At 26.6% G+C, this 26,858-nt stretch overlaps 2 protein-coding genes across 6 annotated transcripts in view; one reads left to right on the forward strand and one right to left on the reverse strand.

The window, feature by feature from the left end:
- Positions 1–3,437: 3,437 nt before the first annotated feature.
- LOC149881547 (propionyl-CoA carboxylase beta chain, mitochondrial-like) overlaps positions 3,438–26,858 on the reverse strand; it is a 35,883-nt gene continuing 12,462 nt past the window's right edge. The window contains exons 14-19 of the mRNA XM_090066515.1: positions 6,102–6,209; positions 5,833–5,933; positions 4,685–4,783; positions 4,531–4,576; positions 4,006–4,065; positions 3,438–3,905 (exon numbers count right to left, since the gene is read on the reverse strand). Of these exons, the coding sequence (XP_089922641.1) occupies positions 3,784–3,905; positions 4,006–4,065; positions 4,531–4,576; positions 4,685–4,783; positions 5,833–5,933; positions 6,102–6,209 (536 nt within the window). The 3' untranslated portion in view covers positions 3,438–3,783. The remainder of the gene's footprint in view (positions 3,906–4,005; positions 4,066–4,530; positions 4,577–4,684; positions 4,784–5,832; positions 5,934–6,101; positions 6,210–26,858) is intronic.
- On the forward strand, positions 8,482–25,611 carry LOC149881548 (uncharacterized). 5 transcript variants are annotated; one of them, XM_090066565.1, is made up of 16 exons: positions 8,482–8,686; positions 9,856–9,952; positions 10,283–10,449; positions 13,238–13,433; positions 13,814–13,870; positions 14,527–14,562; positions 14,670–14,702; positions 15,837–15,865; positions 16,872–16,967; positions 17,071–17,166; positions 17,270–17,365; positions 17,469–17,564; positions 17,668–17,763; positions 17,973–18,068; positions 18,172–18,267; positions 22,164–25,611. In XM_090066565.1, exons 3-16 carry the CDS (start codon positions 10,286–10,288, stop codon positions 22,228–22,230), a joined length of 1,254 nt encoding a protein of 417 aa, XP_089922691.1. In that variant the 5' UTR covers positions 8,482–8,686; positions 9,856–9,952; positions 10,283–10,285; the 3' UTR covers positions 22,231–25,611. The 5 variants fall into 5 exon arrangements, with proteins under 5 accessions (XP_089922691.1, XP_089922689.1, XP_089922690.1 ...); XM_090066563.1 differs by lacking the exons at positions 8,482–8,686; positions 9,856–9,952 and having other exon boundaries at positions 18,172–18,254; positions 22,164–22,211; XM_090066564.1 differs by lacking the exons at positions 8,482–8,686; positions 9,856–9,952; positions 18,172–18,267.

Genomic DNA, 26,858 nt, shown 5'->3' on the forward strand with positions numbered 1-26,858 from the left:
GTTTAGATATACCAACCTCACTTTAACATTTTTAGTGACAAATTATCATTAATGCAAGAATTGTTTTTTATTTTCTAAAAACCTGTTTGAGACGCTCGTTGGTTCAGTTTAGTGAATGCTGGATGTTTTAGTGAATGTTGGATGTTTTAGTAAATGCTGGATGTTTAGTGAATGCTTGATGTTTAGCTGGTTTCTTTCTTATTAATGATCGTACTACATCGATTTCACTAAGATTTGAAGCAACAAGGATTGTAGGGGTTTTACAACCTCATCTATATAGAAAATATGTCGACTTGGCATGGTCATACCCTTTGAACATTCAAAGATTTTTTCACTAATTAAGAATTTTACAAATGAATTCAGGTCTACTTTTAACAGTCTTTTTTAATGCCATTATACCCCTCCAACCCCTAATCCCCTCCAACACACTCACACAGGTAATTGGACCTACGGATCCTAACTTTACGGTATTATTGTTCCCAAATTTTGATCACTGTTATCACGTGTTTTTCAATCACAGAATGATTTAAACGACAAAAAAAATGTTTACACAAATGTTTATTTTACATTTGCTGTGCATTCTTTCAAACTTTTGTTATTAAAATTAAGTTTCCGAAAGATACGCATACATGTTTTATGCTTATTTTAGAGTAAAATCGTTTTGAAAAAGGCATGTCGGGGGTTGTATGCAACCATGGCTTTAAGCAGGCTTTGCGGATAACTTTTAAAGCAGCCAGAATCTTTGTATTCACTCGCCGAAAACTATTTAAAATCATTAAAAACAGATTCAGAGGTCTCTTAAGACCAAAAACCCTCTCCTTTATTCGTATGCTTGACAAGAGTATGCACTTTAAAGGATAATATTTGACGTAGGCCTCAATGTATTCGTTAATGATTGATTCATATTCAGATAACAAGATTGACACAAGACAGGTTACTTAAACAGCTTTCAAACATTTAAGGAAATTAACTATAGAACTGATATGTATACTTTTATCTGTTCTTGATAATTTTAATAAAACTACTTACACGTGAATACTTATCAGCAATTTAGAACATTCTTCACCATTAAAATGATCACCATGCAGCTTAGGGTTTAGAAAATCTGAATTTTGGTTCCACTGGCTAGTCGATAAAGTGGTATCCAGGAGCTGCAAACGTTTTTCAAGATTATGATAATTATTTTTCAAGATTATGATAATTTTTTCCTTGAAGTAGATGAATTTCAATTTTCTTTAGCGTCATCAGGAAGATTTACTTGTGGCTTATTTTAAAAAATCTTTACATCGGAAAATAATAATAGAAGACGTTGTGTTTACATTTTACAATGGCTACTGTCGCTGCATAGAGAAAATTTATAGAAAGATTTTCAAAGTCTCAGGTAGCTAAGAATTATGACATTTCAAAAAATTCGCTAGCAATTTGGATCAAAGATAAAGGGGACATTAGATTTACTAGCAGCTCTCAGTCAGCATTTGTAGATAAACAGATACCCCGTAGTGTTCTGAGCTCACTGTAAGTTTGAAAATCTTGCATTTCTGCTTGGATTTTTTACTAAGTCGTTTTTAAACTTATTTTTAAAACAGGGATTTTTTGTAATTGAAAAAAGGTTTTAGATTTTTAAACGGCAAACGCTTCACTTTTGGTTGTGACGTTGATTTCACTTCCTTCCTCCGAAAAATTTCTTTGCAATAATTTTGAGCGTAGATGTTCGGCAACTCGTGTATCTAAGTATGAAAAGAAACTTACATCCAGGCCTTCGGTTTTTATATTTTAGAGTTTTTATATAAATTTCTGAATTTTAAGTTTGAATTATTGAATCGACAGTAAAAGGTTCGCCCAACCATTTTCCAGTTTCTCTGTTAAATTTTCTCTTCTCACTTTGTGATACTGTGAGGGTGGGTAATCTCGGTCCGATAGTAAGACCTTTTACACACTTTTATTGGTGATTTTATTGGTGCAGTCCTTCTAAAGCTTTTTAACATTTATTTTACAGATGCCATTAGGAATACGTTTGTTAGATCAAATGATTTAACAAATAAACTTGATTATCCTGAACTTGATTATCCTGTTCAATTTAAAAAGTTCCTTCTTTAATTTCTGTCATTCCTGATCCTTTTGAAAAGCAAATTAAACAGACTGAGGCTTTTTTACTATTATGAGATTTTGTAGTCAGCTTTTTAAACAATGCTCACTAATTGTGAAACGCTACTTTTAATTACTGAAGTAGACTAGAAACGTAAATAAATATGTGTTAATAAATTCTTCCACAAGGAAATCTATTTAGCGAAGGAGCGTACGTTACGTCATAAACTTAAAACGTAAACGTTACTTACCATCATTAACATTTTATTTAGCACCTTACTTGATGGGAGTGAGAGTAGCATTATAAAAGTTGTGCAATTAAAAACTTTAGCTGTAGAAGTCTTTGTAACCACGTAAAGTTGACATCCCCTCCAGATAGGGGATTGTAAGATTTACATGATCACCATTTCTAAACGATAAAATTCTTGATGTTTAAGTTTTTCCCATGAATTTCGATCATAGTTTAAGGTAATACAAAGAATTTAATTCTTTATTTCATTCCATGAGGAATGAAATAAAGAGAAGTGGACCCGAATTTTCTGATTATTATTGCTCCAATTACCGGTGTTCTATGTAAAACGCTCTTATTTGACACCTGTGTGAATATAAATTCATACAGGTATCAAATAAGAGCGTTTTAAATAAAACAACGGTAAAAAAATTTAAAGTTTACGCCATTTCTAGAAGTTACCTAGAACACTAAAAAAACCCAGACCGACCTGTTAAAACGTATTTTATCATTTTTGACGTCGACAAAATATTTTTAGAATCTAGCTTTAGTTATACGTTATGGTAAAAGATTTCGAAAATGCAAACCGATTCTGGTAGACAGTTTTAGAATTTCCATTTTTTAAAAATCTTTTACTGTGTTGCTGAGTATAGTTGAACTTTTTAGCTGTCGTTAAGAAACTCTGTCTTTATGGTCAAACATAAGTTTGAGCCTTTTGTTTGTCTCGATCATTTTCTTAGCCTTTCCTCCACTTCCTTGAACTCTTAGGTAACCAGATTCACTTTCAGCACGTTTAATTACCTTGTATATAGTACTTTTAGGTATGTTCTCAGTTTCAAAGTGGTCATAAGTGAACTTTTTACCTACATTTCTGTTATATATAAAAATTCATTCACAAGCTTTCTTATCTCTTTTTGTTTTGAACTTATTTATTCATTTTTCTATTAAAAAAAAAAGTAAAAACAAAATATTTAAAAACTAGAATAAAAATACTTTCTAAAATATTTTTCCTTTTTGTTTTACCTTACACCTTAAAAGAGAAATGTGTATTTAATCCCCGTCTCGTTTTTTAGTTGTCACTCGTTAAGCAGATTTTATAATTTTAATAACAACTACATTTATCTTTCTAATTATAAACATGTTTCTCTTCTCTAAATTTATAACTGATATATTCACATTTTGACAAGAGTTGGTGGTTTTATGGTATTACATTTTCGTAAGAAATGCTTATGCGAATGAATACTTTAAAAAATATAAATAAAATAAAAATACTAACATTTTAAATGCGTGCTTTTCGAAAAATTTTATCGAGTAAAAATATCAACCCTAAAAAGAAATTTGTCGCTTCATCTTTAAAAAAGAAAAAAGGAAAAAAAAAAAAGAAGAAAATCAAAAGAAAAAAGAGAGAAGTTTTAGAGAAATTTTTTTTTCAAGCACTCAAGCAGTTTTTTCAGAAACATTTCCTTTTTTTAGAGTGGGATGTTGCCGTGCTTTTTCCAAGGGTTTTTAAGATCTTTTTTGGATAGTAACTCTAAATCATCACAAATAATGGAACGAGTATCACTAGGCTGAACAATATCTTCGATGTAACCTTTAAAGAAAATAACCAAACAAGTAATTTCAATTCAATATCAAGTTTCATTATTCATAAAAACTCGTAGCTTAAAAAAAAGTTAAATGATATTCTGTACCTCTAACAGCTGCAGGAAATGGATTCGCAAATCTATCGATATATTCCTGTTCATCGTGAGCTAAAGAATTTTATTTTTTAAAAAAAAGATCCTTTAAAAATATATTAGAAAAGCAGAGTAATGGGATTTTACATCGTAATTTAAAAGGCTGAAACGCATGATAAGTTAAACAGACCGTTTTTTCGTAATCCGTTTACATTGATGGACACCAGTTTACAAGATCCGTTAAACAAAAAAACTTTTAACTTTTTATTCTTGAAATGCAGTTATAAAAAGATTATTTTCATCGGTATCATTCTTGAAATGCAGTTATAAAAAGATTATTTTCATCGGTATCATTTGATCGATAACAAAAAAAAAAGTAATTCAAATAGAATCCAGTTGACCTTTTTCAAGAAAAAACGGATAGGTTTAAACGGACTGTCAAAAATCATTTTAAAAAAAAATTTCGACAATCGTGTCTTCTCTCATCTCTAAAAACGGTCAGTTTAAAATGATCTTGTATTTCACTTTCACTGTCCTTACCAATTTTTTCGGGGTCTTTGCCTCGAAAGATAATTTGTACGGCGCCCTAAAAAAACACAGATTTACAGAAATATTGCAACTATTAAACTAACCAATAAAAATTCTTTTTTAAAAACTAATAACTAGAGACCACTAATATGCATATAAAACTAACTTTAGCTCCCATTACTGCAACTTCTGCAGTTGGCCAAGCATAATTGGTATCACCTCGCAAATGTTGAGAGCTCATGACATCATAAGCACCACCATAAGCCTAAAAGTTTGACAATTGTCAATTTACATTTATTTCAAAAACACACACACGCTAGCGACGGAAAGTTTAAGGCAGGTTGCAAACTTTTACTTAAAACAAAAATTTGATTAAAAAACAGTCGTTTAGATGTATTACACTTTTATCGAAATATACTTTATCACATAAACATCAGTTTAGATATGCCAAGCTTTGAATATAGCATTAGTTTATTATTTTTACGCTAAATACTGATTGTCTTTTTTACAAATGATATGAACAAGCTGAATCCTGTAGACTTGATATTTACTTTTTAACTAACACTTCTAGTTGAATTCTTTATTTTTATACTGATGATTTTATGCATAAAATTTTTCTTGAGAATTCAAAAAATACTGCTTTAAAAACTAATATTACTTTAAAAATACTATTTTAAAAATAATAATGACAAAAGAGACTTACAGGGACTGGAGCATTAAGTAATACAATCTGGTAAGCGATTATTTGCTAATTGCTATGTTTTTATGCATGATAATGATCCCAAACATGCTAGTAAGATCGTTAAAAATTATTTGGGATAGTTGGAACAAAATCAATTTTTAGAATGAATAGAATGGCCACCCCCAATCCCTCAATCTTAGTCCCATTGAGTTATTCTAGAAAGAACTTTGAAAGATAAATACAGAAACAGTAGCCATCTTCTACTCAAACCCTCTGGAACATGTTACAAGAAAAAATAAACAGTATATCATCAAAATTATATTGTAGCAAATAATGTCTATATTATGCAAAAAAAATATTTTGAATAAGTTTTAACTGATAATATTGTAGCTATAAACTTATTTTTACAATTTAACAACCCTGCCTTAAACTTTCTATTGATTGTGTGTGTGCGTGTGTGTTTGTGTGTGTGTGTGTGTGTGTGTGTGTGTGTGTGTGTGTGTGTATGTGTGTGTTTGTGTATAAATGTGTATATATAAATGTATACATATAAACAAACAAGTAAAAAGATTTTTTTTTTTTGAGAAATACAAAATAGATCATGATTTCAGGAGTTCAGCTTCAAAACCAACCTTTCTGGTAATAAATGTGATTTTTGGAACAGTTGCTTCAGCATATGCATACAAAAGTTTTGCACCATGTCGAATGATGCCACCATGCTCTTGGTGCAAACCTTAAGAAAAAACTTAATAAATATAATATCAATAGAATTTATATTTACATGGAACAAATATATTTATAAACGTATTATATTTGTGCTTACATATGTATATAAATACAAATGTACATACACAAGTACAAATATATTTTGAAACAGATAAAAAATAGGTATTATAGAGACCTGGCAAAAACCCGGGTACATCAACAAAAGTTACAATTGGAATGTTGAAGCAATCCAAAAAACGCACAAAACGTGCAGCTTTGGTCGAGGCATTGATATCCAAGCATCCTAAACAAAAATCAATTTTTACTGTTTAATTATATTGTGTTTAATATAAGTGTTACATAAGTGTTTGTCTTTACAAACATGTTAGAAAACTTTGAAATAAAGTTGATTCTGACTCTTGCTTCTGAACTAGAGCTTATTTTGTTTCTGAGCTATAGGTATCATTCTGAACAAAGACACAGCTAGATTTTAAAGTTGCGGCACTCAAACTTAACTTTTTTTAAAAAATACCAAAGTACCAGGTCTGTATCATTTATTCACATTCTCAAAATATTAACCTGTTGACAGACACTTGCGTCTATTGCCATCAAAGCGAAGTTCACTATGTAAGATGATGGTTACAGCCGCAATGTATATAAAGATGCTGAATTAATAAAATTTAAGTTTATTTAAACAGAAAAAGTAAAACTATACTTTTATTATTCAAAAAATTACAAAAACATATAGTGTTAATTTTCGAATTTCACTTGTTCCTACTGTCCATCAATGTGTTAAAATTGTTAACAAGTTGCTTTTAAAAAACTGTTTGGCTTAACATTTTTATCAAACATTTGCTAGATTAACCTTAGAATATATATCTATTATACAAAAATTAATTCTGCATGCTGATGTTGTACAATTTAAAAATAGATTTAACTCCTTGCACAATATAAGACTCTAGAAACACTAACTAAATTTTTACATTTTCTGAATATCCATAAAAACTACTTATCAAAAACTAAACAAAATCATCTATCAATTAAGTTCTTTCCCATTAACAGCAAATTTTCTAAACTAAAGGTAACAAGGTAAAAAGGAAGAATTTTTTAAAATGTAATAACTGTGCAAATCTTCACTTGCCAGAAGTCTGAACTCAAGTTCAAACAGAAACTGCTATTTTAGGCTTTGAGTTGAGTCTCTCTCAAGCAGGGAGCAGGTGAGGTATTTGTTTCAAACATTTCTCATTCATTAAATATATATTGTGTGGAAAAAAAGAAATTGTAATTTAATGACAAGCAGCAACTTGTAAAATAAGTGTAATTTTGCAATATTTCTCTATCAGGTTCTTTTTTAATCCAAAAGAAAAATGACTACAAAAAAGCTCTATGTTCTGCAACCATTATACTATTAACTTTTTTATATTGATATGTAATTTTATATCTATTAATGCTCTTAATGTAGACTTTATAGTAGCTTTCACTGATTTGTTTGTAGTTATGAAATGCTTTTATATTATCAGAACATTTGTTCAATACATAACATATATCATAGGATATGTAACAGAATGAAATTACATACAGGTAATCAACAAGATTATAGGAACATCAGCCTAAAATAAGAAAAATTTTCTAATATCTTCCAAAATCTTCAAAATTAAGAATATTTTGTGGCCTATTAGTTATTTGTGTACTTTGTCACAACGCTCTAGTATCTTTGTTTATTTCCAGATATAAGAAAAAAATAAATAAGCATAATGACAAACTTGTCAGATTTCAAAAGAGGACAAATTGTTAGTGCTAGTATAGCAGCATCTAGTGTTACAGAAACAGCAGAATTGTTTGGAGTTTCAAGAAGCAGAGTCTTAAAAAAAATGTCTGCATTAAAACAGAAGGGAAAAACACCATCTAGGCAAAACTCCAGAAGAAAGGCAAAGCTTTCAGAAAGTTGCTATACACAACATGTATTGTGAAAAAAACCATCGAAGGAACCTAATGATCACCTTGAAAATGCAGTGTCTACCAAAACTGTGTACCATACTTTTGCAACAGATGCTGGGCTTAACCTTAGCTAAATATTGTGCATAATATTTAGCTAAGTTTCCCAGCAATAATAACAATAATAATAATAATAATAATAATAATAATAATAATAATAATAATAATAATAATAATAATAATAATAATAATAGTAATAATAATAATAATAATAACAATAATAATAATAACAATAATAATAATAATAATAACAGTAATAATAATAACAATAACAATAATAATAGTAATAATAATAATAATAATAATAATAATAATAATAATAATAATAATAATAATAATAATAATAATAATAATAATAATAATAATAATAATAATAATAATAATAATAATAATAATAATAATAAGAATGTTGAAGGAACGATTTCTCAAAATGTAGGAACGATTTCCCCAAAGAAATCGTTCCTACTGTTCCGGATAGGAACGATTTCTAAAAAATTCGGAACGATTTCTATAAAACCGGAACGATTTCCCGAAAAAAAGCCGTAGGAACGATTTCTTGGAGAAAAACAGGAACGATTTCCTTAAAACAGGAACGATTTCTTTTGAAACAGGAACGATTTCTTTTGAAACAGGAACGATTTTTTACGGGCGCAACTCAAAAACAAAAAAAATGCTAAACCGCCATTTTTTTTCAAGACTATAATTCAAGTGTAGATTAATACATACTATGATTTATTTGAATTAATAAAGTGTTTAAAAATGGACATCTTAAAAACATACCCCAAGGTAAATGTTTAATAAAGCATACATATTTTCAAAGAAATTCTTTAAAGCTCCAGTCCACCTCTTTATTTTATTGATGTGCCAACTTGTGTTTTTTTTTTAGATGCATCATATGTAACTTTTATGATCATAAAAACATAACTATTTTTAAGAATTAACAACATAATTATTGACAGTTTTGCATGTTGGAAACTCTCTATTAAATAAACTCATATTTTCACTTCGAATAATTTAGTAATTTCATTAAACTTAACTATTTTAAATATAAATATTGATCAATATAAAATAAAATTATTAATAGACATTCGTTTTAAAATGGTTCCAGTACATTAAAACTACACTAATGGTGTTTTGAAATCAAATATCACATTTTTACCCAGCTTTGCTATTTATTTACCTAAATAGTAAACAAAAAGCTAAGCAGATTTAGCTATTTGGCAATATTTGGTAACAGATAAAATCATTCCTGTTACACTCAACTTCCAAATTTAAAAATTGGAACAATTTCTTGGGAAAAAGCCGAAGGAACGATTTCTTCAGGAATTATTTCCTCGAAGCAGGAATTATTTCTCGTAAAATAGGAACGATTTCTTATGGGCACAAATCTTAATTAGAAAATCTTCTTTTTCATCATACCGAACCGCAATCAAGTTAAAGTATAGATTAGTTAATAGTATAGTTTATTATACTTAAATTAAGTTAAGTCTTATTTATTTAATAAAGAAAATGAACCTTCAAAAAACCTACTTTAATGTAAGTGTTTAAATAAAGCACACACATTTATTGTGACATCTGTATATATACTAATATCTGTTATATATATATATATATATATATATATATATATATATATGTATGTATGTGTGTGTGTGTGTGTGTGTTTATATATATATATATATATATATATATATATATATATATATATATATGTATGTATGTATGTATGTATGTATGTATGTATGTATGTATGTATGTATGTATGTATGTATGTATGTATGTATGTATGTATGTATGTATGTATGTATGTATGTATGTATGTATGTATATATACTACTTTTACTATAGATCTCTTAAATACACAATCAAGTATTTTATGTGTTAATAACATGTTATCAGTATAGTATGTAAAGTATGTAAGTTTAATTATAGTAAAACTAATTGTTATATTTAAGAGAAGAGGTAAAAGTTCAACAGCAGTTCAAAAAAAATTCTATGATGTTAGTCATAAAGACGAGGATTTTCAAAAGATTTTTATAGATAATGTAATTGGTAAGTTTCTTATTTAGATTATAAAGGTTAAGTTAATAAAGTAATTGCTCCCAGCATGTTCAGATATACTCACTGCATGTTCTCCCTAATAATGATTTATTGTACAAACAGAGATATCTATATTATAATTATATATATATATATATATATATATATATATATATATATATATATATATATATATATATATATATATATATATATATATATATATATATATATATATATATATATATATATATATATATATATATATATATGTTTATATATTTCATACCTATATTTACTTTGTAAAACTTTGTGGTTTAATAAATCATATAATTTTTAAAGGATATGGAGTATTTACAAAAAAAAGAATTTAAAGTCGGTGATGCTTTACTTGAATATAAAGGCGAAACTATTTCAAGAAATGAAGCTAAACTACGCAGCCAAAGATATGCTATGCAAAATAAAGGATGTTTTATTTTTGATCTTTATTTGAATAATAAAAAAATGAGGTATGAGATTTTCAATTAAATATTTTTTTTTAAATTTTTTACTTAATATACTTAAACTATAAGTTGACTTAGGTAATACTTGATTTTACCATTAGTAAATGAAATACAATTTACTTAAAGGTCAGCTGATTCCGATTCCACAGATTTTGAGAAATCAAAATAATTAGGATTCTTTACTTTTTCAATAAAATAGAATAGTTTTTTATTTTTTTTTTAATTTGACCCAATCAATTCACACTATTCTTTTATCACTATAAAGGATTGGTAAGGAATAAACACAGAAAATAATTTGAGATTAGCAGTTGGAATATGGGTTGTTAAATTTTGGAATTGGATTATCTCTACATTTAATATACAAATTTTTTTGCCTAGCCTTTAACATTATTTTTGTATTCAACTTCTTCTTAAAGATATTACCATAAAAAAAGTTTTAATTTTAAATTTAACTTGATGTGTCAAAACTACTTCAAAATGCTAACACCATTTTTTCCTGGTCAAAGTTGTTAGTTCTTGGTCTTGACCTTGGGCTTGCTTAGGGCCAAAAATTAGGTTTTTGGCCTTGGCTTTGAAACTCTTGGTCTTGGCCTTAAAACTCTTGGCCTTGGTTTTGGCCTTGGCCAGAGTTGTTAGACCCTGGCTTTGCCTTAAGGCCAAAAATTAAGGCCTTAGCCTTAGAACCTTTGGCCTTGCCCTTGGTCTTGGTCTTGAAATTTTTTTCCTTGACCTTGATTGTTTTTCCCTTGGCCATCATAAAAAAATACATAATATTTTAGAATTAAAAGTTTTCATTCTTTATTTTATGTAACTAAATATGTAATTAATTTTTATTTTACATACTTACTTTATTAAAGTAAGTCAAAAATTTAAGTCCTTGGTCTTGAAAGTGTTTCTGTAGGTTTTGGTCTTGAAACTCTTATTCTTGGTCTTGTAACAAGTGGCCTTGTCCTTGGCCTATTAACTTTTGGCCTTGGTTTTGGCCTTGGCCTTGTAACATGTGGCCTTGGCCTTGCTACTTTTGGCCTTGTTAACAACTCTGGCATTGGTGTTAAAATATTAGGTATTTACCTTCCACCATATTTAATGAATTCAGAACTTTTAGGGCTTATTTAATAAATATTATTAGTCCATAATTTATTTATATATACCTGTACTTATACAACAACGAATTTTAAAAATTTATATATATGCATATGAATATTTATTTTAATTACAAACAATAAATCTTTTATTTCTAAATTACTATTTTCTTAGTTACTTTATTACTATTATTACATGTATTAAAAACTTTAATAAAAACTGTATTATTTAAAACTTGACATTTTTAACTTTTTTTTTAACTTTTTAATTTTAAATTAACTCGAAGTGGATATTGAGCCCAATATGCTTTATGCATATACCACAACTGTAACAATATACTCTAATAACAAAAATAGTTAATTATTAATACAATTAGTAATTAAAAAACATTAATTACTAACTGTATTATGTTCAATAAGAGCTTATATATGTGATTTGTTGCTCAAAACTTTTACATTTCTTAAATGAAATGAAATCTTATGGCTCATTATGATTTACAGCCATGTTTTAGCATTAACAGCACTTATAGGCTATAATAGTTAATGTGCTAGTTAATGTTATTAGTTATGACTTATAGTTAATGGTAACAGCTAATATCAACATCATCCAATTATTTCTTTTTATGTAAGGCAAGGCCTTAGTCAAAAGCAGAACCATAGGAAAGGTGGTTGGGAGTGATGGGGCAGCCTCCCTTCTCCTCTTTGATATTTTAAATTTATTTTTTTTGTAAATCTATATATTAAAAACAAGTAAATTAGGGAGACTGTTTAAATTTGGCATGCAATCTTTAATAAAATTGTGTGGCGCAAATTTTAAATTGTGACCTTGCCTGCTTACAAATCATTAACCTATCAATAAATCATTAAATTGCCCCCTTACTAATCGCCTGGGTCCACCAAATCAAAAAATCTTAAAATCTCCTTTCCCTTAATACAAAGTTTGATCTTGCTCTTGAGACCAAAAATTAAGTCCTTGGCCTTGGTCTTGAAACTCTTGGCCTTGAAACATGTTGTCTTGGCCTTGACCTTGTTACAAATGGCCTTGTTAACATCTGTGGTCCTTGCTATATTTTATGATTTTAAAACCAAAGTTGTTCCTAAATTCTAAACTTTTCAACATGTTTTAAGTAGTGAGTTTATTAATATTATTTATTCTTTTTTTTTAAACAGTTAACAAATTAATATTTTAGAAAAAATAAAAAGTATAATAATAAAATTTAAATTATATATAATATCAATGAGTGTTAACCCTTTAACAGTCCCTTCCAAAATATTATGCACAGTGAAAGTGGTTTCCAAATTCCCTTTTTTAATAAAGACATTTAAATGACATTTAATTTAAATTTTAAAAATGGATTCAGTCTTTCAAATTTGAAACCAGAGTTATTGAAGTTAAGATCTGAGTTGAATATTACACTCAATAACGATTATGGCATCTGTTTGTTAACAAAAATTGTTTATTATAGATAACTTGACCAAGATAACAAACTATGCACTTATAACAGGTGTTCTTATGAGTTTTCATCTATGTTGTTGTTAAACTTAAACATTAGAATACTACTAATCACATCCTTGATACAAAAATAGGGTAAACACCTAATAAAAAATTATTCTAGGTCATGACAAAGATGTAAAAGTTGATCTATTACTTTGATATGTTTATAACTTAATTGTATTTAATTTTCTTTTAACAAGTTCATTATCTCTATAAGCATTGATGCTACAGACTCACAAGGTTTGGGGCGTTACATTAATGATGCTCCTGAAAAATTTTCAAATTGTTTGCCAAGGACATGCATCATAGATGGAAAAGAAAGTCTGATGTTATTTGCTAAAAAGTATATCCCAAAAGATACAGAGCTTCGTTATGATTATGGAGATGGCTCTAATCAATCTTGGAGAAAAAATGTAAATTATTTACTTTTTATATTTAAATTGTATTATAAGTATTTATATTGCAAATACATATTCAACAAAGTTCATTAGGCATTAGGTAAAAAAATAACAACAAAAAAACAAAAATTATAAAAATTACCAGGTTTACCACATAAATATTGAAAAATTTAAAACAAACAATGGTTTTGTAAATATTAAATAGATGTTTATTGTTTTCTAAATATAAAAGATGTTTAAGTATTAAAAAAAAATAATTGTACTATATATTTAATGGAACTTTTTTTCGTTTTGAAATAAAATTGCAATTAGTTTCCTCACTTCCGCATAAAACAAGTTTTATGGTTCTGGTCACAACAGTAAAATATATTATTCTTTTTTGTTTTTATTTCTAGAAAAAGTATTTGCAACCTTTCACTATTGATGATGTTAAAGCATATTTACACGGAAAGGTTTGTTTCATTAAATTAAATGGTTTACATTATATGTTGTATATTTAAAATTATCAGGTTATATTGCAATATTTGAATTAAAAATACTGTAAACTCCTAATATCTTGCACCATTGATAACTCAAACTTCTAGTAGCTTGAAGTGTTATCAAATTTCTGTTAAACTCTCACTAACATTTTTCTATAAAATAACTTGATAACTCAAACCCCTGATAAATCAAACATTTGCCAAGTTCAATTATATGTGTCCCTATAGTTGGAAATTCTGCTTTAAAATTCAAACTTTAGAGCAAAAATAATTAAAAAGTCTTAATGAAAGTGATTAATTTTCATTCATTCAATTTAATTTGGTTAATTTTCTCAATATCAATCGAAAGAAGCATTATTTCAAAACTGAGACAAAGTGACTTTAGGACATTTTAATTTATTAGACATTTTAATAACCCTACAGATCAAATTATTATTTTTATTTTTACTTATCTGTAAAAGTTAGACTCAAAAAAAATGTCGGGATAACTCAAACATTTGCTGTCTAACTAATTTCTTGGTCCCTTGGAGGTTTGAGTTATCAGCAGTTTACTGTACTTAATATTATTATAAAAATTGGATAAAATTATTATATAACCTATATAATATAGCTTTTTTGTTGAAAAAAAGGATTTGCAAAGAAAAGTTTTTATCACTCCATCAATGGTAAGATTTAAATAGTATATTTATATTACTAGCATATTTTAAAAGTATTTTAGTAAAATTTTAAATTTGCAGAAGTATTGGTATAATTTTGATTTTGGATTTTTCAGGTATTTGCTTCTCAAGGGTGTGAATTTAAAAAGGTTTTGGATTTTTTTTTATTTCTTGTTTATTTTTGTTTTTTATTCCTATTATACATATATTTAAATATCTAAATTACTTTTTGTGGTTGTTTAAAAGTTAAAAATTTTTTTTTGATGTTTTATCAATTTTTTTTTACTTTAATAATAATTTATAATAGTTTTGGTGAGAGATTATATACTGCCAAAAAATTTTGATAGCTAAATTTTATGAATCACCCTTTTTTTATATTAGTTGCACTCTATAAAATGTTTTACCAGTTGTTTTTTTCTTGTTGTAAAATCTAAAATGATCCATTTTTCGTGTTTGCATGGCATTTAGCAAAAATAATAAAATAGTAAAATGTAATAAAACAACACAAAAATTGGTGTTAAATTTTCATGTCTACATTATTTCTGAACATAGAAAAATAGAAGTCACATTGGCTATGCTAATTTGATGAGTCTTTTGTAAAATCGACATATTTAATTTGCCCTGGACCAACACAAGACAAAACTAATAAGAGAAAGAATTATTATTGTTTAGAATATTTTAGTACATAAAAATATATTATGAGTACTCCTGGATCCAAAAAATAAAAAAGTTGACCCACCTTACTGTGCATTGTGAATGAAATAATAAAACAGGACCAATAGAAACAGTCATTGAAACTTGTCTTTTACCTCAATTGAGTGATTGATTTCCAAATAACATAAGGATTATATTTATATCAAATACAGCCCTATGCCACACCGCAAAATCCTTTAAAAAACTATTGACTTCTTGAACAATCAGGAATAATCTCAGATTTATATAGGACCATTATATAGGCTATTTAAAAGTTAAATTGCATTTATATTATGCGGAAATGTCTTTGTGTAATTAATCTCTAAATGTAGTAAAAAGTACCTTTGAGTAGTAAGAGGGGATCAACAAAATATTAAATTTTATGCTATAAACATATTTTTTTTAACTATTTTGTGTATCTCATGTTGCAAAATTATTATATTTTATTTAAATATAAAGTTTATATTTGTATTGTTTGTATTTCAAATAAAGTTTGAAATAAAACAAGTTTTACTTGAAGAAAGACAAAAAATATTAATTTGGGTTTATAATTTGATCAGGATTAAATATATTATCTTGAGTATTTATAGGTGTCAAAAAAGAAGGAGTTTTCATCAAGGTAGGATGTATTTGTAATTTTTGTAAACTTTTAAGTTCTATTAAACATTTTGATGATCGTTTATTGAATCATCTAAGATTCTTTTTATTTCAACACAAACTTATATGCAAAACACCAAAGCTGAACAGGACTTAAGCTATATCTCATTTCAGAAGCTTTTTTGCTATAATCTTTCAAAAGTTGTTTCTCGTGATACTTTAAAATTGCATACAATAATTTGTATTTTGTTCTACTCATACTTACATACTTACTAAATGAAAGTTATTCACAAATAAATATATTTTAAATATATACATATATATATATACATATATATATATATATATATATATATATATATATATATATATATATATATATATATATATATATATATATATATATTTAAAATGTTTGTATATATTTAAAATATATATATATTTAATTTTTGTCATTAAATTTTTATCTTTAAATGTGACATTATGGAAGAGTTGGAGCAATATTTTACATTTTTTATTATTTATTACAACCTAGTATACAAAGTAAGTCTACTATTATGAAACTATAAAAATTCCAGCTTTTTTAGAAGTTATTACTATATTATGTATAACTATGAACAAATCTTAAAAATTCTATTTTTAAAAAAATCTAGATATATTACTGTTTTGAAATATGGCTGAAAAGAAAATAGTTAGAGTTAGTTTAAAAAAATTTTCAGCATTAAGTTTAAGTTAATTCTTTCCTAAAAGTGCAAAACAGTATTTAATCTAGTCTTTTATTGATAAAATTTTTTGTAACAAAATTGCATTTTTCGTAACAAAATTGCAATTCGCAACAAAACTCTTGCATTACTTCATGTAAACAAAAATGAATTATTTGTACTAAAAAGAGTTTTGAAAGTTATTATTTCTAACACTACCAGTCAAATTATGTTTATATAATTTTTTTTAATTAGTTCGCTTTCGATTGAAGTAACAAAGAAGAGATAGATTTTTGGGTTTAATAATCTTGCTTAATTTTGTTTTAGTCTAACATCCAGTAAAGAATGCAAAGAAACTTTTGAAGATTGCGTTGCAAGTTCTGCTGCTTCACAAGTTATTAGCTCTGAAGCTCAAATTTTAAAGTATGTTTACATAAATTTTTTAAATTAGTTTTCCACTTGCAATTAGAGTAATGAAGAAGTAATAGACCTTTGTATATAATAATCTTCTATGATTTTTTTTTAGCTTAACATCTAGTAATGAGTTCAAAGAAACTTTTGAAGATTTGGTTACAAGTTCTGCTACTTCACATGTCATTAGCTCTGAAGCTCAAATATTAAAGTATGTTTACATAAACCTTTTTAATTAGTTGTCCATTTTCAATTAGAGTAATGAAGAAGTATTGGACTTTTGTATTTAATAACCTTCTATGATTATGTTTTAGCTTAACATCTTGTAATGAATTACAAGAAACTTTTGGAGATTCGGCTGCAGGTTCTGCTGCTTCACAAGTTATTATCTCTGAAGCTCAAATATTAAAGTATGTTTATAAACTTTTTTTAATTAGTTGTCTATTTTCAATTAGAGTAATGAAGAAGTAATAGATTTTTGTATTTAATAATTTTCTAATATTGATGTTTTAGCTTAACATCTTGTAATGAATTACAAGAAACTTTTGGAGATTTGGTTGCAGGTTCTGCTGCTTCACAAGTTATTATCTCTGAAGCTCAAGTATTGAAGTATGTTTACATAAACTTTTTAAATTAGTTGTCCACTTTTAATTAGAGTAATGAAGAAGTAATAGACTTATGTATTTAATAATCTTCTATGATTTTGTGTTAGCTTAACATCTAATAATGAGTTCAAAGAAGCCTTTGAAGATTTGGTTGCAACTCCTGCTGCTTCACATGTCATTAGCTCTGAAGCCCAAATATTAAAGTATGTTTACATAAACTTTTTTAATTAGTTGCCCACTTTTAGTTTGAGTAATGAAAAAGTATTAGATTTTTGTACAAGTTATTAGCTCTGAAGCTCAAATTTTAAAGAATGTTTACATACAAATTTTGAATTAGTAGTCCGCTTTTAATTAGATTAATGAAGACGTATTTGATTTTTGGATTGAATAATCTGTTTTGATTTTGTTTTAGCTTAACATCTAGTAATGAATTCAAAGAAACTTTGGAACATTTGGTTCCAAGTCCAACTTCTTTACATGTTATCAGCTCTGAAGCTCAAATGTTAAAGTATGTTTGCATAAACATTTTTAATTAGCCGGTTACTTTCAATTGAATTAATAAAGAAGTAATACATTTTTGGATTCAATAATCTTGTATGGTTTCGTTTTAGCTTAGCATCTAGTAATGAATACATAGAAAGTTTTGATGATGTTATTGCAAGTCCTGCTGCTTCACAAGTTATTACTTCTAAAGGTCAAATTTTGAAGTATGTTTACATAAACATTCTTAATTAGTTGTCCAATTTCAACTGAAGTTAAGAAGAAGTAATAGATTTCTGTAATTAATAATTTTTTATGATTTTGTTTTAGCTTAACATCTAATGTAGAAAGTAGTTTTCAATAATTTATAACACTTCCTGAAGTGCCAAAAAATTTTTTTTAAAGTTACAGTTTTGAAGGAAGGTTGATTTAAATAAAGAATAAATAATATTTACAGTTTAAATTGATTTTAGTATTTGTTTTTTGTGTTTATAGTTTAGATTATTACTTGTTTGATTTAACTAGCTTGTAAAGATTTTTTATATTAAAATATTTAGTTTCTTTTTGTTGTTAGAGATCAGTATATGAAAAACTGCATAATATGCAGTGTATCTACTTTGGATCTTCCTAGTCATATGGCACTGGAACATAATTGGTCTATAGCAAGTAGCAAGAGTGTTGTTGGGGTTTTTAACTTGAGAAAACCTTATAAAAAAAAATCTTCTCCATTAAAATTTAAAAACTATCATAAAAAAAAAACATGTCCAGTACCCAACTGTTACAAAGTTACAAAAAATATTGGCGAACATCTGAAAAGTAAGGCTCATAATATTCATCCTGGAAAAGAATATTATGCACTTTTAAAAAGTGCAAAAATATACAAAGGAATAGAGATAAGTAATGAATCTCCCAGTAAAGCTCTTGAGATCTATAAACCCAGAGTTTCATCAAACAGTTCTGAAAATGCATCTTCAAATAATGACAATTTTTTAAATAATCCAACATCTTTAATTACAGAAAAACCTCAGCATTTTAATATGGAAAATCTAACTATTCCAGTTTCTGTATTGCCTCAACTAAGACCTAGTGTATCTAAGGTCCCAAATACATATTGTTTAGATGAAGATTATGATGATGTTGGCACTGATAATGATGACAATAATAATGACTCTGATTATGTTTTTTCTGATACAGAGGAAATTTCAAATCAGTCATTAAAAGTTAAATTAAGCTCATCGGTTGAAACTTTGCTAAATGATTTTTACTATTTTTACACAGGTCCAGATAGAGGTCGTAGTTCTAGATCTCTTGAAAGGGTTAGAGAGGATGTCAAGAGAATTTTACTAGCTGTTAATGCAACATCATCTGTTAATGTACTTTTTGAAAATGACACTGATATCATTAGAAATCATTATCTTCAAAAATATTGTGTTGAGCGAAAATTAGAAGCAGGCTCAATAAAAACCTACTTAAATTCATTAAAAGATTTTTGTTTATTTCTTTCAGCATCAAAAAACAGGCCGTCTAATCTCTCTGTTGAAGATATATATAAAACAATTATGAACATAGAAAATTGGAAAAAAAAATATAAAGCTAAAGCTAATCTACAAAAATATAAAAAAGCAGAGGATGACTATGAAATGCTTGTTACACCAGATCAAATTAAAAAATATGAAAACAGCAAAAATGCATTATTTGCCAAAGAATTGCAAGACAGTTTAAAAACTGATAATGCTAAACCAATATCTCAATTTGAGTATTGTTCATATAGGGATCATATGATTTATATTGTTCATTTTTGTGGTGCCCACAGATCTGGTGTTACTGCTCATATGAGCATGAAAGAGTATGCAAGACACAAAGTTTTAGATAATGGCATTCGAGTGGTTAGTGTTTGGGATCACAAAACCGTTGCAAAGTATGGTCCAGCTCGAGTAACACTAAATCCATTAGAGTTCGAATGGTTTGAAATATTTGTTAAATTTATTAGACCAAAGTTGCCAATTATTAAGTCAGATAAGGTTTTTTTATCTTGGTCTGGAAACGAAATGTCTCCCGGAGATATTAGTGGCAGATTAAATTCCTTATGGGTAAAAGCTGGTATTTTTGATGGGCGTTGTATTCCTAAAAAATTATCAGCTAACATAGTTCGGAAAACAACATCAACTATGGTAAATGATGAAAGTAGTCTGTTTTATAACCAGAGAGGTATTGTGGCAGCTTCCATGGCCCATAGCAAAAAAACTGCAGCTGTCCATTATGAAACCAAAAATCAGTTGGACCATGCTGTTAAAGGAAGCAATATAATCAGAAAAAGTTTTCAAACATCACCATCAAAACTAAACATTGATTTTACTCCTCATTCTCCAATCAATATTAATCAAGTAAGTTTTAATACTCCTAAAAAAATATGGAGTAATGAAGAGACCTCATTATTAAGTTCACTATTCCCAGAAAATCAAAATATAACATATAGCCAAGTTAGATCTTCGCTTGCTAATTCACCATCCAATAGTTTTAATTGTTCTCCAAGACAAGTGTACGATAAATTAAAAAGCATCAAGAGAAAATGCACTGTCACAGAAGTAGACACAAAGGTTACTTTGTTAAATTTTAGTTTAGTTAATTTTTTTAATTTAGATAATATATATATATATATATATATATATATATATATATATATATATATATATATATATATATATATATATATATATATATATATATATATATATATATATATATATATATATATATGAATATATAGATATATAGTATTTAATTTAGACAAAAAGGCATTTGAGTTATGATAGGAAAAGCTGGTCAGCAGAGCAACTAAATGATTTAAAAATCCATGGGAAAGATCTAATTTTGGGAGGACCTCTTTCTCGAACTCGAATAGTAGATGTTCTTCAAAACACTAGTTTATTAGAAAATTTTACAGTTACCCAGATTAGAACACGTATTAACCATGAAAGAAGTTAAAGTAGCGCAACGTTTTTAAAGCAGTTATGATTAGAATATATTTTTATCAGTTTATATTTATAAATAAACTTTTTTCAAAAGTTTGAATAAAATGGAACCAACTATTTGGTAAGGTTTAAAAATATAAATCAACTGAGGTTTTGGGAATTATTAAAGAGTTACATTAATCATAAAAATTAAATTTTTAAAATACATAAAGTTTCTTGTTTCAATAAATATTCAATAAAGTTAAATTTTTTGTCTCATTTTTTTGTTGGTTCTTTTTTATTTAAAGCTGCATTGCCCAATGCTGTTCGAAATACTCTTTTTAGTTCTTGAGAATATTTTGGTTTTAATATTTAAGTAAATAAAATATTTAATTTGGCATAAATTTATACTTCCACAATTAAAGTTTTTTCTTTATTTGTTATAGTTATTTGTTATAATTATTTTTATTGTATATATATATATATATATATATATATATATATATATATATATATATATATATATATATATATATATATATATATATATACACACACACACACACACACACACACACACACAAAATTATCGTGCTAGTTTATTAAGTATTTTAGTAAATTAAGTTTGTATTATATTTTTAAAGTTAAAGTATAAAAGATGAGAGATATTTGTTTGAGTTATTATAGTTGTTAAAAATGTGTGGTAAAAATACATAAATAATTTAATTGTATAAATACAGTATTACTGTGACCTAATCTGGCAAAATGGAATTATTTTAAGATATTCTAGTCATTAGCATGTTAATAAGTTTCTACATGGATAGTTTTTACAGACCATTTACAACTGTATGTATTGAGGAATTCTATTATCACTGAATGAGGAAAAAAATATTGCAGACTAGCATTTTGGAATTTTGAGCCCAATTCTAAGGGCTACAATTTGTTAATAACTACAAAAAAAAAAATAATAATAATAATTTTCATCTAAGAGTCTGGTTCCAGATTAGGTCACATATTTAAATATCTTTAGTAGTACTTCAGTAAGTATCAGTTGTATTTTCCCCAGTTTTTGAATATTAACTATTAAAGATTTTTAATAGACTTTTCAATCTAGAATAAATTAATGTTCTGTGTTTTCTACAAAGTACTAATAAAAAACTTATGTCATTCAGATATTTAGATTATGGCTATGTATGGTTCAGGAGAGCGGAGATGTTTGATAAGTTACTTCATATCTAATTGATTATTAAAATATTATTTAAAACTTTTTTAAATAGTTGTTACTTAATAACCATTAAAAAATATATAATTTTAAAATAATAAAATTTATTTAAACTGTTATTACTTAAGTTTTAAAGTATTATTTTCAATTTATTGTTTTGTATATACTTTTCTTGTTTTAGCATATAAATAATGTTTGCAATATTCTCATAGTTTGGATGCAAATAGCTGATATCTTAGTTTCATAATCTTGTGTTTTGTAGTTCAAAATTGTTTTCCTAACCTAAACTTATTTCTTAGACATTCTCTACATGCTGAATGTTATTTGAACTGCCACACTAGACCAAAATTTCTCATATTTTTGAACTTTTTTCAAGTTTTTTTTTATGTTTATAGCTTACTATTCATTTTGCCTTTTAATAACTTATTCAATTTGTCATCATTTTTGCTTCTTTAAACCATTAAAGACCTGTACCACATTCCAGATCATCACCAGGTAACATACTCCAGGTCATCACCAGATATCACACTCCATGTCATCACCAGGTACCACATTCCACGTCGTCACCTGGCACCGCATTCCAGGTCATCACCAGGTACCACATTCCAGGTCACCCATTTTTATTTTTATTAATTAGTATTCTTTTACTCAATTTTTATTTTATCTTGAAATAAATTATAAATGAAATTTTTTTACTAAAATAAGTTTTATCATAGTGCGTTTCTCTGCTCTCCTTACGTTACACAATTTTCCATTGGCCATAGATATGGACAATACCCAAACTTTAATTGAGGATTTGTAAAAAGTTACAAAAAACTGCACGTTTATATACCTAAAGCTAAGAAATAAAAACAAATATTTTTATAATAATCCATTAAACTTTAACTCATCTCGATCCCCTTTTTTACTTGCATTCTTTTTCCACAATTAAATTTATCAAATGTTGATTTTTTACAGCTGTTTTTGCATTTGCGACAACTTTAGCTAGGTATGTATTTCATTTTCAAAAATTCTCTTAAAATGGCTACCCCTAACATAACTGTGTATTTATGTGAGTGCCTATACTTAAATCAGTTGTTGAAATGCTTACAATAATTACAGAAACCTGGTGCTATCTGCAAAATGGGTAAGAAAAAATTAAGTATGTTTTTATTATTATATTTATTGTTTTAAATGACAAAACAAAGAAATTTTTTATTTTAAATTTTATTTGATTTTTCTTAGTGCAAAATGAAAATTTATAGTGTCTAAAGTCAAAATCTAAACCAACATTAAAATTATTTAAAAAACAAGTGCAATATTAAAAAAATCATTAAAATTTATGTATATGTTTAAATTTAAAAAAATTGGAAAAAAAAATTAAAAAGAACAAAAACAAATACTTAGTACATTGAGAAAGTTGAGATGTCACCAAAAAAGAATTGTTATTGCATAAGATTTTAATTTAGTCATAGTTTAACAATTACCAAAGTGTGTTTGGTATTGGTTTTTGTAACTCAGTATACTTTGCATTACTATTTTAATAATACTTTATTTTATTTTTAGGTTGTTATGCGTATGTCATTAATAATTTGTTCAAATTCAAAGTTTCGATTACCTGATGTTTTGTTTTTATTGTTTAGAAAAGAAATTTTTAGAAAGATTTTTTTAAAGTTGTTTATGAATCCACTTTTAAAAAACATAAAATGTAAAAACTTCATTGACGAAGATATTTTAATTTGAAGCTGTCCCTTAGTAATGACAACAAAATAGGCAGGAGGCGAGGTCTGAAATATTTTGACAATATTCGACAGGGGGAGGTCAAAAAAGGGTTACGTTAACAATATCATTTTTTTAAATAAATTTAGTTATTTAAAAAAAAAACTGGGCAGCGATTGTACTGAGGGAAGTCTTTTATAGCGTAGCGTGTATTTAAATACACCATAAATATTCGGAACTCTTTTAAGAGATTATATATTTAATAAACAAACATTAAATTGGATATAATCCGCTCTGTTTTTAAATTCTGTAAACTGTAGACCAATTTAAAATCTCCTTTGTTTCTTTAAAATATTAGAGCGAATTGTGTATACTCAACTCTTTGGTTTTCTAAATGTGTCTAAAATAATTAACAAAGAGTTTTCAAATCAAACGGAATGGTTTAAGACAAATAAACTATCCTTGAAAACAAATAAAACACAATAGACATTTTAAACACGCTTAAACTATGCTAATATCTCTTGGTGCAGCTCTAATGTATAGAAGATTAAACGACTGCTAAGTTGAATGTGCTGTCAGAATTATTTCGAATGCAGGTCGATTCACCCATTTTAAAGATCTTTTCAAAAATAATATTAAAATATTTTTTACGTAAAAATTTATCAAATCCTTATTTTTATGTATCTAAAAAGGAAAAAAAAATAATGTGGAGATGATGTTTTAATCAATGTTAGGAACAAAATGACAAAATAAATTTAGTTTTATCAGTATTAGGAGAAAGTTTGTTAATTAAAAACCACTAATTTACTTTATCTAACTGTTCGTTTAAATGTTTAAAAAAGTATTTATAGTCATTTGCAATTAGAATAAAATTTATAAGGTTTGATGATAAATAAAAACCATTTATGTACATTAGAAACAACAATAGTCCTAGAATCGAGCTTTTTTTTTCAGTTTCGGGTTCAAAAAAAGCATTTTTTTGAACCCGAACTGTTTTTTTACAACATGAAGTTTTTTTTAAAATAACCATGGTCTGTTGAACATTATACGCTCAAGTATCTTTGAGAAACAAGGGAATATAGAAATTGGTCTGTAGTTTTAAATGTTGGAGGCATCTCCACTCTTAAAAATTGGTGATTCAGGCAGTTTTTAACTTAATCGGAACGACACCTAATTTTAAAGGAAGTTTAAAGATATGTAATAAAGATGTTTCACTATCATCAAGTACAGATATTACAACATTTGCGCTGATTTTATCAAAACCTGCGCTTTTTTTTTTAAAACTATTAATAGTAATTCGCAAACTTTAAGATTAGATTCGTCCATATGCGTATTGTATCTTTTTAAATAAAAATCAAATTGTTGAGCTTAGCGGAACTGTTTTAACAAGTTCGGCCCTATATTATCAAAGAATCTGACAAAAGTTTTGATAAACTAGCTTTTTATTAATCAAAAGTTTTTTTGGAAGAATATTTTTTATAATTTTGTTTTTTCCAATTATTTCATCAATAACATGCCACGATTTTTTAGTGTTTTTAATTGTATTTTCTAATAATTTTTTCGTAATAAATTTTTTTTAAAGTGTTTTTTGGTTTTTCAAATAGATTTTTATAATTTTAAGTATTTATCATACAGTTCATTTTATCATTAAAATAAAAAAACAATTTTTTCAAACAAGTTTTAAGTTATATGTTTAATTTCAGTCATATGTCTGCAAACATCTTTAAAGGTTGAAAAAAATTAGTTATTTCAAGTTTAAAATCTGTTTTTTCCATTTTATATTAAAGTTTTTAATAATATAAGGGTGAAGAACACACAAATTGACATACGACTAGTTAGACATTTAAAGTTAAACCTCTTAAGGTTTATTTAAAAGTCTAAACTCAAAATATAAACTTTACTGTGATATGAACCACCCCTATTTTATAATGCCATAAAACTATTCAACTAAAATTCCGGTCTTTAAATTACCATAGATTAACATATATATTTTATTTGAATATATATATTTTTTTATTTTTTTGTAGAAAATATGTATACATATTTTCTTACTCCATCGCAAAAAATATGTTAAGTTTTAAACAATATCTATAGATATTGTTTAAAACATATCTTTTAAAACTTAGCATATCATATTGTTTATAAACAAATGTTGCAGACATGAAAAAAAAAACATGTTTGTTACCACCGAGAACAAACAAGTCGAAAAAGTTTGAGAACTTGCATTAACGGCGTTGAGTAATCAAGCATTTTTCAAAAAATTTGATTCATTTCCTGAAAAAACTTGATTAACCACCATTGAAACTTTTTTGCTATTTGTCCACCTAATCAAAAACATTCAAAACAATTGCTCACAGAAAAAAAAGGAGAACTATTTTTTTATGAAAATTGTGTTAAGAAAAAAGCTTGTTGGAGTCATTTAGTAATACCTTTTGAAGCTAAATCTTATAGTCTAACGAAAAAACACTTTTAGAATGAAGTTTTTGTTTGACCAAGTCATTTTGAAGCGCTCTACTTAATCATCCTGAAACCTCCAACATCTTAAGAATTAATGAGATCCAAACGATGATTGATTAAGATCATCCAAGATCCAAACGATGATTGATTAAAATTTATTTGGGATTTTGAAGAAATGGGATTTCGTATGACAAGTAATCAGGGGAAGCGTATAAAACAATTAACACATGATACAGGACATTCCATAAATCATACATGTAAAGGAATTGTTGAGCTGAAAAAAACTCTATTAAGAGAAACACACAAATATGTTATGTTGGGAAAATTTTTTACAGACCCACTTGAAAAAGAATTCAGCAAGTTAAGATGGTGGCACATATTTTTTAAGCGTCAAACAAATAATTGAAAAGTTCAATATTTCTAAAACTTCACTTTTGTTGTCATATAACATTAATGAGTCAGCTCCTGATGCAGGACATTCTTACCAATT

The sequence above is a fragment of the Hydra viridissima genome, unplaced genomic scaffold (assembly GCF_058129835.1).
Source record: "Hydra viridissima isolate aposymbiotic clone 2 unplaced genomic scaffold, HvirCarnegie_v1 scaffold_11, whole genome shotgun sequence".
NCBI lineage: Eukaryota > Metazoa > Cnidaria > Hydrozoa > Anthoathecata > Hydridae > Hydra > Hydra viridissima.

Coding starts and splice junctions, on each gene's coding strand:
- LOC149881548 (XM_090066561.1), top strand. CDS start 18,625: ATGAAAAACTGCATAATATGCAGTGTATCTACTTTGGATCTTCCTAGT. Junction 20,638..20,827: donor TCACAGAAGTAGACACAAAG/GTTACTTTGTTA, acceptor TATTTAATTTAG/ACAAAAAGGCATTTGAGTTA.